The sequence below is a fragment of the Pundamilia nyererei genome, unplaced genomic scaffold (genome assembly GCF_000239375.1).
Source record: "Pundamilia nyererei isolate P.nyererei 1_Seehausen unplaced genomic scaffold, PunNye1.0 scaffold00013, whole genome shotgun sequence".
In the NCBI taxonomy this organism is placed as follows: Eukaryota; Metazoa; Chordata; class Actinopteri; order Cichliformes; family Cichlidae; genus Pundamilia; species Pundamilia nyererei.
The window spans coordinates 773,473-786,311 of record NW_005187414.1 but is presented as its reverse complement, the minus strand read 5'-3'; the positions used below and the strand labels follow the sequence as shown (position 1 = coordinate 786,311).

Genomic DNA, 12,839 nt, shown 5'->3' with positions numbered 1-12,839 from the left:
GTGTGTGTGTGTGTGTGTAAGAACAGCCTTAACAAACAACCTACACAAAGCCTTTTGTGATGTGGTTCAGAGTCTGAGCGCAGCCTGATATTCAGTCTGTTTAGGGTCACACAGCAACGTACTTTCTGCACATGCTCAGTGTTTTGCTGTCGTGTCTCTATCAGTCTTGTTTTTGCTTTTTCGCAGTTTTTGCACAAACTGCACTTTATGCAGTCCTGCATTGATTGTCTGTTATATGTAGCACCAGGGTCGCCTCGCCTCACTGTGTACTGTCCCACTGATCACATGACTTCACAGTTTGAGTGACGTGCAGTCCAAAAACACCAAGACTGCGACAGCGAAAAAGTTGATGCTTCCCCACAGTCCTGAGCTCTGGGTCGCTGTTATGTTGCACTGTGACACATGCATCTTCTCACATGCTGTTTGAGCATGCTAAGAAGCATTTTAGAACAGATTCACAGGTTCGTGTAAGCGCGGGCACTTCTCTGTGAATGCTGCACAGGTAATACACGTGCACACTGTACACACAGGTTGTGTGTTGGAAAAAATATTTTTCATGCTGCTTGGGAGACTGATCCCACCGTCGTATGGTAGCTATGAAGGACTGTGATTAATGATTAGCATACCGACTGTAGACACGATTCCCCGTGTCTGCACTCTTCAGTTTGTTATACGCACTATTCACTACTCTGTCATCTGACTCTTAAAAGTGAAAACTGTCTGAGTGTAGCTGTTGTCGCTTACACACCAGAGTGGACTGTCTCTTTGTTAGGCGCCCTCCTCCTGGTGGACTTCCAGATTCTTTTGGATCGTAGGTTTTCTGTCATCAGGTTTCTGACAGAGACCTAAACCTGATGGCATAGTGGTGACATCACAGGATGAGGCCACTTGAGAAAGCTTCTCCACGGCCACAGAAGGCATTCAAGAACTGGTTTACAGACAGAAACTGCTAATAATCCAGACAACAGGTTTTGGTGCCTTTCTGCAGCTGACCGGTCACACTAAAATATTGAGAAAACACTGAAATCTTACTGATTTGATCATTTTTCATATCATGTCTGTGCTTCATGTTTTTAGAAAGTGTCTCCAGAGATGAATCGCAGGGCCCCACCCCAGAGCTGCTGGCCTCCCTGCAATCCCTCGGAGAAAACAACGACTACACGCTGCTGCCACACTCCTTGCACCAGGTGTGTGTGATGGTTTGAGAGCACCTGTGAAGAATATTCCAGAGGGACTTCTCAGTGTCTTTATTTAGTCTGTGTGCGAGAGTGCGCTTACATCCACAGCACGTCCCTCACTGAGCCCTGGTTGCACCGTCTGTGTGAGTGTTTGGCGAATGCGTCAGTGTAGCTCGTTACATTTACAAATGGCGTGCAAATGAAAGCTGTGGCTGTGTTTATTGTTTAAAGGGTCAGCTATTTGAAAGTGTTCTGCAGTGACCTGGCAGCCCCCCCACCCCCCATCTGTGTTCAGCACACATGCTAATTAGAAGAGAGGTTTCAGCCCTGTGTTCGCTTTAAAAGGATCCTCGTGCAGCACTTTTCCTGTCACTGTTCCCTAACAGCACTCACAACACGGTTCATTTGTTTCAGCTACTGCACTCGTTTGCTTTGCAGCCGGCTGCAGCTGAAACAAAGGGGAAGCTGTTTTGCTCGAAATTCTCATAATGGAAAGGAGAGCCGGGGCAGAATCAGCTGACGTGTAGATTCAAGTTGTTTCGGCAAGTCCGCTGAAAATACAAGGAATTTCTGTTGTTGTGAGGGACGCCACAGAGGCAGGAAATACACCTTTAGCAGAAACGTGTCGTAAATGCTGCTACCTGCTGTTTCAGAGCCCTGAATGTGTCATTAAATATATTTGTCTAAAAGTAAAGATACCCAAAAGAACTCACACAGCTAATAAGAAAATGTTGGAATTATCTGGATTTTGTGGGATAGAAATGTTTCTGCTCTCATACACAGATCCTTGAAAAAGAATGAATTCATGTTTAATATGAGAATCTGCTGGGTTTTAGTAGATTACAGTGGATACGCAGTAGAGCAGCTGTGTTTAGAGGGTGGGGTCTCTCACTGTCGGGACTGTTTGTGTGTCGGGCATGACGTTCCTGCTGCTTATTGCAACAAGTTCACAGGAATGCTGACACATGCAAGCTCTTTACCTGCATATCACTGCCAACATCGGCTGTAAATACAGAGCTTCATAAAAATCATAAAAATGATGAAGCTACCACATCTTTTTTATCAAAATGTCATCTTCAAAAGACCCAACAAACACTTTCTGGTACTGCGGATGTTGGAACTGATGAACAGGAGGGATGGACGAGGAAAAGGCTTCACATCTGGCCAGATACTGAACTGCTGTCTCTTCACTAGATGATCCTTTTTCCAGGATGATCTGTGTGATTTATGCGGCTCGTTTGTTTCTAATCTTAAAGGCATCTGTGAGGCAGGTACGCCACCACCGGCCGTAAGCTGCTGCACGCGACTGTGTTTCTCAGGTCGTCTCCGTGGCGGCGGTTCCTGGTAGAGGAGATCATGTGACCCTCGTCTTTGAAAGGATTTAGTGCGACTCAAACAGAAACATACATTCAGCTAGGCCCCAAATGTAGAGTCAGAGTAGCTGAAGCTCTGCTTCACAGATGGATGCTGACGTGTCTAATGAAGCGTCTTTTTTCCTGTCTCTTCTTTTAGATTGCAGAGGCCTACTCACTCAAACAGGACTGTATCCTTCCAAGGGCAGCTCATCCCTCATTGTGACACTTGCACTCAGTCACTGCTGTTTTGTAACTGAATCATAACTGAGCTAGACGGCAGGCATTATAATGAAAAAGGGTGTAGGAGCATGTGCAGCACGGACCCTCACCTGGTGTTTACATTAGCTCCCTTAACTTTGGGGCTGGGCGGCGTACAGGGTCAAAGGTAACACTGCTGAGCAAACGCTGTTATAATTGAAAGGTGGAGGGCAGAAAACCTCAGTAAGGGTTCGTCTTTCTCTTTGTGGACTTAATGCGGTTTTCTGTGTCTCTCAGGCGATGGGTGTTCCCCATGTTTTGGCTTGAGGCCCAAGGGGCTCGCAGTGTTTCCTCCTGCTGTTTGTGCTGTTGCTGTGGTGACAGCTATGGGCTGTCTCGCTGTAAGGAGTGTGGTGTGTACGTAATGAGTTTATGTGTGAGGAGACAGACAGAGGTCCTGATTGATCAGAAAAGGATGAAGTCTGTGAGGCAAAGAGAAACTCGTCCTGCAGAGAAAGCACAGCAGAAGCAACAAAGGGAGGTTTGGACCGTGAACACGTCACGGCTAAAAAAACTGGCGTGACTGTAGAGTATGAAAACATCGATTCTTGCTTTTTTAAAGTCACGTGTCACGTTTGTCTCGGCTGACGGGTAATTGAACCCTCAGTGGTAGCTGGCAGTAGCTTTCTCTGTCACGGTGTTTCATATTCAGCTGATGTTGTTACACCAAATGACATAAATCCCAAAGTTGCTAATTGTTCTACCTGCCCTTCAGACTCTAAGCTTATCGATGCCCTTCACTTTGCAGTGCGTCGTTTATATTGTCCAAACAACTTCGAGCATGTCAGGACTTAATATTCACTTCATAAAACAGCCGACAATTTCCTAGTAATTAACGTGTAGTTGTTACAAATTTGACGTATTAGCAAAGATGGTTTGGTGAAAGTATTTTTAACTCTTGGCTGTCAGGGACACAGGTCGTCTTACAGACCTCCTTAAATACACTCTGCTTTTTGTGTTATGGCCTTATGTTATTGATGTTATTTTAGGAGCCAGTGTGTGTTGTGTCTTTAACTGGTCGTGCTGCCAGACCAGTGGGCCATCCAGTTCTTACAGCTGGAGAAGCTCTACCATGAACGCCTGCTCTCCAACCTCACAGTCCTGCAGGAGAACTGGGGTTTGGCATCTTATCAGTCCTAAAAAACACACACAACATATTCTTGTGGCAAAATGAAACTGCGTGTGATTTGCGTGTTGTGCACTTATGTGTTCGCAGAGAGCCAAGAGAGGGAGAAGGACAGCGGCAGCAGCTTGCCTCCTGAGACAGACGGCATGAGCGAGAAACACTTTGAGACGCTGAGCCAGATGTGCAGAACTCACCTCAGGTAAACCACAGCGGGACGCTCTGCTGCGTGTCGCGTGTCGTGATGTGGCTCCGCTCATACACAGACGAGTCGAGCAGCTCGGTGTCTGAAGTGAATGCTTTCATTCCCTCCTTTTGCCGTCATCGCTGCCACACAGAAAGCTTTTAGCACCAGTTTTGCTTTAACAATCTGCTGCTATCTTTGTCTCTCTGACGAGGACAAATCAAGAAGTTGAGACTGAGCCACGGTATCGACGATGCGTGAGGATAGAGGGAGGAATGAAAACCAATTTGAATAAGTGTAAATATGAATATCAATATTGCAGGAAGGGCACCAAAGATTTGCCCTGTAGATTCATTTCCGCTCGATGCAGACAGACAGCAGGAGTTTGCACGCCGGACGCTGGTGGTCACGCTCTGATCCAGCTGCTATGTTACTGCAGGCCAGAGTCTCTGCAAGCAGGAGGATGTAGTCTGACTGAAGAACAGATGAGAGCCTGACAAATGTCTAAAGTTGTTTTCTCATAGGTTCAGTAATATATTAACGTCCTCTCCTCCTCTTTTCTCCTGCTGCCTGCCTGGCCTGTGTTTGGAATCACTCAGACCATCCATCAGTGTGGAACAGGTAGGACAGACCAGCAGCCAGGCTGTTCAGGCTGTTCAGGCTGTTCAGGCTGTTCAGGCTGTTCAGGCTGTTCAGGCTCAATTTAAGACCTTTACTTGGCATTAAAGTTGTCGACTATGTTTCAATCACCAGAACAAGCTCAACACGACACTACAGCCGCATCGTGATGAAGGTAAACACGTGTCTCTGTTCAGAACTGATACCAAAGAATCACCACAGATGATGATGTGTTTAGTGTGTGTACTCCATGCTGCGTGTTCAGCAGCCTGACAGCAACATTTATGGCAGCTTTCAGTTTGGTGTATTTTACATTCAGAAATAACTGCAGTGAGCTAACTGTAGATATGACAACGTTTGACTTTACAGTTGAACAAAGGTAGTAAGAGAAGAAGAACTTTATTTATCCTGAGGGAGATTCTTTTGTCATACACATGCTCAGCAAGACAGACAGAGTAATAAGATATACAATAATAAATAATTATGTATATTGTTACTCAGCATAGGGGCAGCACAGTTCCACGCTGGTCAGCACTGTTGCCTCACAGCAAGAAGGTTCAGTTCCATCATCCGGCCGGGGAGTTTGCATGTTCTCCCGTGGGTGGTTCTCCCCGGGTACTCCGGCTTCCTCCCACCGTCCAAAGACATGCACTTAGTGGGGATAGGCTAATGGATGCCCATAGGTGTGAATGTGTGTGTTAGCCCGCCGCCTCTCGACAGCCAGGATCGGCTCCAGCGCCGCGACCCTGAAAAGGATAAGTGGAAGCAGACGGATGGATTACTCAGCATTTTGCAAAATGTAAAAAATGGGAAAAATATCGTAGCGTGAGTAAAGTAATGTGGTAATATCGTACCCTGCTGAGTTCACCTTCGGGTGCTGAGGTGAACCTTGTGTTTGTGAACTAATGGGACGGTTGGTAATTCGATTTTCACCTATGCAACCAAAACAATGCACAATGAGCGCATCGTGGCAAAGTGTAAGTCATACGATTTTCCCATTTCCGTTCCAGCCAACACGTCAGAAACTACGCACCAGGAGGAAGTGAAGGAACACAGCTTGATTTTGGAGTCAGAGCGTTCATCACCACAGACGGGCTGTGAGGAGGAGGACGGAGATACATGTGAGGAAGGGCAGGAAGTAGAAGAAGAAGAGGAGCAGTGTGAGGAGACACCAGAAGAGGAAGAGGTGAAAGTGGAGTGGCCAACAGGAGTACCTCAGGCATCAGACAAGGACCTGGCCAAACTGTCCCACAAGGAGGGGGTAGGACTGCACTTTAGCTGCCTTTACACCCGCGTTAGCGCCACTCGAGGATATGAAATGACAACAAATGAGTATGTTGTCATGTCAGATATTAAATTAATACTGTACTGCGCAAAAGTCTTGAGCTGCTCGTTATTTCTTGATATTTTGTAAGAAAATGGGGATGAAGACGACAGAGTTTGCACAATTCCAGCAGGATTTTATTCCTGACTTTCAGATTCTGTTCATGTGCTGCAGATGGGTTTTTGTCTCTGCTGCTTTCCTCGAAGCTTTGAGGGCCACGCTGCACACCACGTGCCACGTTTGGGCTACTAGCTCTTTGGGAATCACCTCGTTGGGGCAGAACTAGCACTTTGGACCTATCAGGCATCTTTCATAGACTCAACTGAAGAAAGGGGAAAACTCATTTTATGGAAAGCTGCTGGTAACAAAGTGTCTAAAGATAGCATTTAAAATTGGTTCATTGCTGTTGTCTTTGGTCTGTAGACACAACACTGGCTCTTTTTTGTGCTTGAATGATTCATTGGTCCGTGTTAGGTCAAAAACAAGGATGAAGATTCCTCTGAAAGCGAGGAACAAGGTACAAGTTAGGGTTGGGCGATTGGACGAATATGTCGACTCTCCATGAAAGGCTGAGCCCATCGGCGACCCGAGTACAAGTCTGACGCTCAAAGCAAAACAGAAAGAAATTAGGATTGGCTCAAGACTTTTGCACAGTACTGCATTGGCACAAATATATTTTCACTTTCCATCCAACACCCTTCATTTATTCCCTTTTCCTTCCTGGCTTGTTTCCTTTATCCTTTCCATTAAAGTCCGCCTGCAGGAAGAAATTCCACATGCTGAGCAGCTCAGTTCTTCCTTGGACACTCCCACGGATCATATCCGTCATCCCTGAATGAGACCTTCATCATTTTTCTGTTGAGAAAGCCTCCACCCATGTTCACTGGTGTGGCCTCACACTTGGGACGTCCACCCTGCCAAGTGTGTTAGATTATTGAGCCAAGACGTCATGTTCTGGCTGAACCACTGAGCTGAAGGGGCCTGGTTCCTGCAGGGGTGGGGATGTAATCACAGGATCCAGGCCCTGCACTGATGGCTTCGGGATCATGGCTCATTTAACTAGAAACTATCCCTTTCTATCAAATTTCACAAGGTTTTGAATGCTTTTCATCAGCAATATTTGTACTTCCTTACATGGTAAATGGCCTGTATTTGTACAGTGCTTTACTCGTCCCTCAGGACCCCAAAGCGCTTTACACACACAGGTAATGGCAAGCTACCTTGTAGCCACAGCCACCCTGGGGCGCACTGACAGAGGCGAGGCTGCCGGACACTGGCGCCACCGGGCCCTCTGACCACCACCAGCAGGCAACGGGTGAAGTGTCTTGCCCAAGGACACAACGACCGAGACTGTCCAAGCCGGGGCTCGAACCAGCAACCTTCCGATTACAAGAAACATGAAAAATCTGACTCAAAACCCTCCAAAATGTCACGACAAACATTGTGTGACTTGGACAAATTATTTATATGCTTTGACTAAACGCTGCGAGAGCTCAGGCAGCACGTTGGCGGGCTCGGAGAGCTCCACAGCGCTTTCTGTCTTTCTGTCTTTTATACAAATATAACACTTTTAATCCCCGGTGGAAAAATTGTTACTCATTTTAGCCAATAGGTGAGCCTATATATATTTCAATTTGTGACGATTGCTGGGTGAATGTTGGCCCTGAAGTGGTTAGAAAATTGCAGTTTGTCTTACAGCCAATCAGTGGGTGGATTTTTTAAACAAATGTTAAACGTGGGTGTAACTACTGACACTGACAGACGCAGGAAAGCGTAGCCAATCCTGTCTGCTGAGGTTCACCTCAGCTGATTCCTGCCTGTGAAATGGAGCTTTCCATTGTGATTGTGTTGTTGGTGCTTTCTAAAGCATCTTTCATGAAGCTGTGATGAATAACATGGCCTCATTGATGGCCCCGCCCCTCTGTGAGCCTGGGTCTGCCAGAGGTTTCTACCTGATAAAAGGGAGTTTTTCCTCCCCACTGTTGCCAAGTGCTTGCTCACAGGGAAATGTCCAGTTGTTGGGATCACCTCTGTATTATTGAAGAATCTTTAGCTTACGATACATAATGCTAATGTTTCTGTCTTGGTAAGTAAAGTTCCAGTATTTTGTACATAAGTTACTTGGCATTAAAGGTAGCTAAGCAGGTATGAGTATCTCGTGCACCTTTATCAGTCCAGCTCGGTAACCAAGCTGATAACTTCTCCACTGCTGTTGAAATGTGGTCCCTTTGGGTCCACAAAAACAGTATGGTAGCAGGTAAAGCTCCAAATGAGCTTTGTAACTTTTTGGATAAAGTCTGTGGTCGCGAGAGGGTAACTGCTGGCAACCGTGGCGAGTTTTCCTCTAGTATAATTATGAGATTGGAATTTGTGGTTTTGAGTGAATTCTTTTAGATGAGAACAAGGACAAAAGGTTTATCAAACCATATGTTTTTCCCCATAATGTCTGATCCTGGCTGTATTTGTGTCCCAGAGTGTGCAAAAAGTCTGTCTGTGTAGAGTTAACTGTGACCAGTGGAACATCGAGCGCGCCGCTAACAATGTGGCCTCACACAGTAAATAAAGGCACGATGAGGCTGACTGTTCACTGTCACTGCAAATGGGCCCTCTGTGCTGGGCAAAGATGTTGAACGCAGTTCCTCCCTCTGACCCTTCGAATACTGAGCTTGCCCAATCGTGACTTCCTCCTGAAACACATTATTCAGGCCAACACGGAGAATAATGTCTGCCTCTGTGCGTGCAGCTGTGTGTCTGCTTCTCCCACTAACAAAATCATAAATCACAACGAAATTTTAAAATGTTCACGTCCAAAGCTGTGGATGCTTATAATCACAGGCTTGAATGCCAAGACAGTGCTTCTGCTTTGATTCAACTAAAACGACTAATTCGACTCAGGCATTGGTGAAAAAAGTTAAATGTATGTGAACGAATGTTTTTCTTTCCACTTTCACCAACGCCGTGCTCACAGGGGGTCGTCTGATTGTTGGGCTTTTCTCTGTAGCATTTTACAGTATAAAGTGCTAATGTTTGCGTTTTGGTGAGTCAAGTTTTATCAGCATGTCACTTTTAAAAAGCAGGTTTGTGTATCTGTTGCATCTTTACGAATGCAGCAAGGAAGCAGCTGCTGCTGCCAACCTGGGAAGGCCTGTAAGACGATTTGCAAACATTTAGAATTTTACAGCGAGAAAAAGATTATTCACTAGAAAACTTTGTAGACTGTTGTTAATCAGAGGTGGTTGTCTCAGTAAATTCACCCCGACTTCAGACTGTGCAGTGCTCAGAGAAATGGCAAAACCCCGCAAGAGCTACAGCTCAGGACTCTCCAGTCCCAGCATGTTAAATGTTAAAGTTCATGGCAGCACAGCTGGAAAAAGTCTGATGGCATCTGGTTTGTTTGAAAGGAGAAACACTCTCTCAAATAAAAGAACATGGCAGCACAGCTTAAGCTGGTTTTGAATAAACTACAAGACTTCTGGAACGATGTCCTCTGGAGATGTTTGTCCATAACGCACAGCAGCACACAGTTTGGCAAAAACCTAATACAGCAGATTGGCACAAACACCTCACAGCAACCGTCAAGCCTGGTGGAAAAGGGCTTATCGTTCCGGCTTTGAATTGCAGGCTGAGAGCGATGAATCTCAGCAGCAAAAGAATCAAGATGTTGGATTGGCCCAGTCAAGGTTCAAATGTCAGCCTGACTGAAAGGCTGTGCATGAATGGATGCTCACAGAAAAGTGCACCAAAGTTCGTATTTCCTCCACAGCAGTGTGAGACCACAAAGTCATGCAGAAAATCATTACGTCAACGTAATGCTGCTAAAGGAGGCTCTACAATCACAGGATGTACTGAGAACTTCAGTGTTGGTGCACATAATGCTTAATTATCGTTTTGCATTTTGCCTTCACAAACCGCTCCAGCTCATTGGACGAGACGGTCAGCGTTACAAAGTAATGGTGTTACTGCCTGTTGTTGGCGAGTTCTTCTTTATTTTAGCACATCCATCAGAATCAGAAGTGATCCTAATAATAATGGACTGATACCAACTAACTCTGCGTTTAAAGGTTTCCTCCTTTAATATCCCAACATGCACAGAACCGCTGAACTTGTTTTTGTCAACAAGTCCCCAAAGCTGCTGTGCTTCCTTCTTTATGTTCTGTCTCTGTGTCTCCTCCAGAACTCGTCCCCAGACGGTCTGGTTTCCATCCTGAAAAGGAGGAGAGCATCGCTGGACGGGTTACCTCCCCCAAGCAATACTACTAATAAACAAACTTCCAAACGCAAAGTTCGGTTCAGTGAGCCGGAGGACGGGAGCGAGCACGGTACAGTCAGAGCTTCTTCTGCTGCTGCAGTTTGTTTCAGATAGAAAAGGAATTTAAAATGTTTCATGTTTGATGATGGTGAACTCGGAGGATCTGACACAGCGCTGGTCCCTGTCTTACAGATGAGGTGGGCGGAGACTCCTGCCTGATCCTGCTGTTGCTGTGCCTCGTTACTGTGGTGATCAGTGTGGGTGGGACTGCGCTCTACTGCACCCTGCTGGACACTTACTCCAACATCTGCACCGATTTCACTCACAATGTCGACTTTTACGTCATGAACGTGCGGAGGCTCGTTGAAGGGCTCGGGCGCTGGCTGCCCTTTCGGACTTAACACCCTTAATCTGCGTCATCCATCATCCAGACAAGAACTGCCAACACTGAGCGGCTGCAGTGCTGAGCTAACACGACGGCGCAGGGACGAAATGTAAACAAAGATACTTGTGAACTGTAATCGATAACTGGTGCTTGTAGCGACACCGTCCGGTAACGTGCTCCGAATCTCACCTCAGAATCAAAACGTGGCGACGTGTGCATGTAAGCGCTAAAAAAATACTTGTTTACTACGCTCCGTGTGGTTGCCATAGATACCACACGAGAGGGCTCACGTGTCTCGGCTCTGTTTATATAAAAACAGAAGAAGGTGTTTGCGGGGCTCCGCTCACGTTTGTAGCAGCAGCTGTAACTTTTGATCAATTTGTCTCATAAGTTCCAGATTTTTGTTGTTTTATTTGTACTTGTGTAGAGAAAAGCTGTCGTTCAAATCCACGGGATCATGTGTGTGTGTGTTTTTAGGATGATCAACCAAATAATGATTTCCCAGCCCGCCCACATTTTATTTCCTATTACCTTTATTGTGCTATCAATAGCATGGAGGACCAGAAATGCCAAAATATAAAACCATATAGAAATAAAAGACTCAGAGAATGAGTTAATGTGTCCCAAAGCGTCTTTTTGTTCTACATCATTATGCAAATTACTACAGGAGTGATATTTAGGGGGGGTATATAGGGGCGATCGTGGCTCAACGACCGAGACTCGAACAGTCTCGGTCGTTGTGTCCTTGGGCGAGACACTTCACCCGTTGCCTACTGGTGGTGGTCAGAGGGCCCGGTGGCGCCAGTGTCCGGCGGCCTCGCCTCTGTCAGTGCGCCCCAGGGTGGCTGTGGCTACAATGTAGCTGCCATCACCAGTGTGTGAATGTGTGGATGACTGGATGTGTAAAGCGCTTTGGGGTCCTGAGGGACTAGTAAAGCTATACAAATGCAGACCATTTATCTCAGCGATATCCTGAGTGAAGCAGTGGCTGCCAACGATCATCAATTCATTCGCATCATCTGCAAACTGGTGCAGAAATGTGAAGTAAAATTCACATTGAAAGGGAATAAAGTTTAAAAAATACCTTAATGAATGCAAAGCTAAATATTAAGGAAAGTTATGATTATTATAACAATTATAAGGATCTATGTTTTACTTAATGTTTTTCATGATACTTCATACCTTTTTGTGTTATTATTTTGGCAGGTTTGGTCCTCCACAGTGTAAGGGGTAGTAGCATTCTTGTGGTTATTCTCTATGTTTCTCTTATTGTAATATGACCAGATGAAGAAGAAATGTTAGACTGTGCTAGACTAGAACCCTATTCAAAATAATAGCAGCATTTCATAATCCACAGTGATGAAGCTTTAAATGTAGATTGAGGGAGAGTGGTTTGAAATGCTGCAGACTTCTTTGTGGTCATCGCAGTTTGCCATGTACCGGTTAGTAGCTGCTCCACAATCTCAGGCACTTCCTGTGTCCATGCTTTAGGTGCTCGATGTTCTCATGGTTATGTGTGTGAACCTCTGTTCTAAGTCATGATTTGTGATTACAAACTGAATTCTACTGAAAGAGAGAAAAGGACTGTGTCTGCATCTGGGACCAGATCGAGTTAAAAACAGGCATTTATGGAGCAGCAGTTGTGTTTTTTGGCTGGTTCAAGCAACAGAAACACACACACCTGTAGACTGTGTATGTGACTGGAACATGAGAGCATGCTCCTTTTTCATTTCCTTTAAATGAACATTTTTATCTTCTCTTTCCTTTCCAACGTCAGATGTTACAAAGTGACAAACGCTGCCTGTGTTGTCAGTGTGGACACTGTTGCATTAAGCAATCCGCCTTTATGTTTCTATGTGTCTGTTTATTTGTGTCCCCAAGGGAACACAAAAACGATTAAATAACAAACAGCAACCATTGTTTTCTTTTTATGGTTACAACAAACAAACAAAAAATAAAGATTTGTGGTCAGTTGTGATTTACGTGGATGTTTCTATAGATCTTTGATCGTTTCCCTTTGTGTAATTTCCATACTTGGCCACTAGATGTCCCTGTAAACCACAGAATCATCAGCCAATAGCTCCTTCACACACAAACTGCTGCAGTACAAGATGAATATGCTATCAGGGCTGATATAGGCTGTAAATTATTCTGTTAGCAACGCA

The 12,839-nt window shown here is 45.4% G+C and overlaps 1 protein-coding gene across 3 annotated transcripts in view; it reads left to right on the top strand.

The window, feature by feature from the left end:
- cnstb (consortin, connexin sorting protein b) overlaps positions 1–11,386 on the top strand; it is a 17,561-nt gene extending 6,175 nt beyond the window's left edge. For 2 of the 3 annotated variants that reach the window (XM_005724807.2, XM_005724806.2), the window contains exons 3-11: positions 1,078–1,187; positions 2,691–2,721; positions 3,822–3,908; positions 4,008–4,116; positions 4,698–4,719; positions 4,852–4,891; positions 5,727–5,977; positions 10,215–10,359; positions 10,482–11,386. In XM_005724807.2, the coding sequence (XP_005724864.1) occupies positions 1,078–1,187; positions 2,691–2,721; positions 3,822–3,908; positions 4,008–4,116; positions 4,698–4,719; positions 4,852–4,891; positions 5,727–5,977; positions 10,215–10,359; positions 10,482–10,690 (1,004 nt within the window). In that variant the 3' untranslated portion in view covers positions 10,691–11,386. Of the gene's footprint in view, positions 1–1,077; positions 1,188–2,690; positions 2,722–3,821; positions 3,909–4,007; positions 4,117–4,697; positions 4,720–4,851; positions 4,892–5,726; positions 5,978–6,792; positions 7,224–10,214; positions 10,360–10,481 lie in introns of those variants that run through there. The other variant, XM_005724808.2, reaches the window with a different exon arrangement.
- The last annotated feature ends 1,453 nt before the right edge of the window (positions 11,387–12,839 follow it).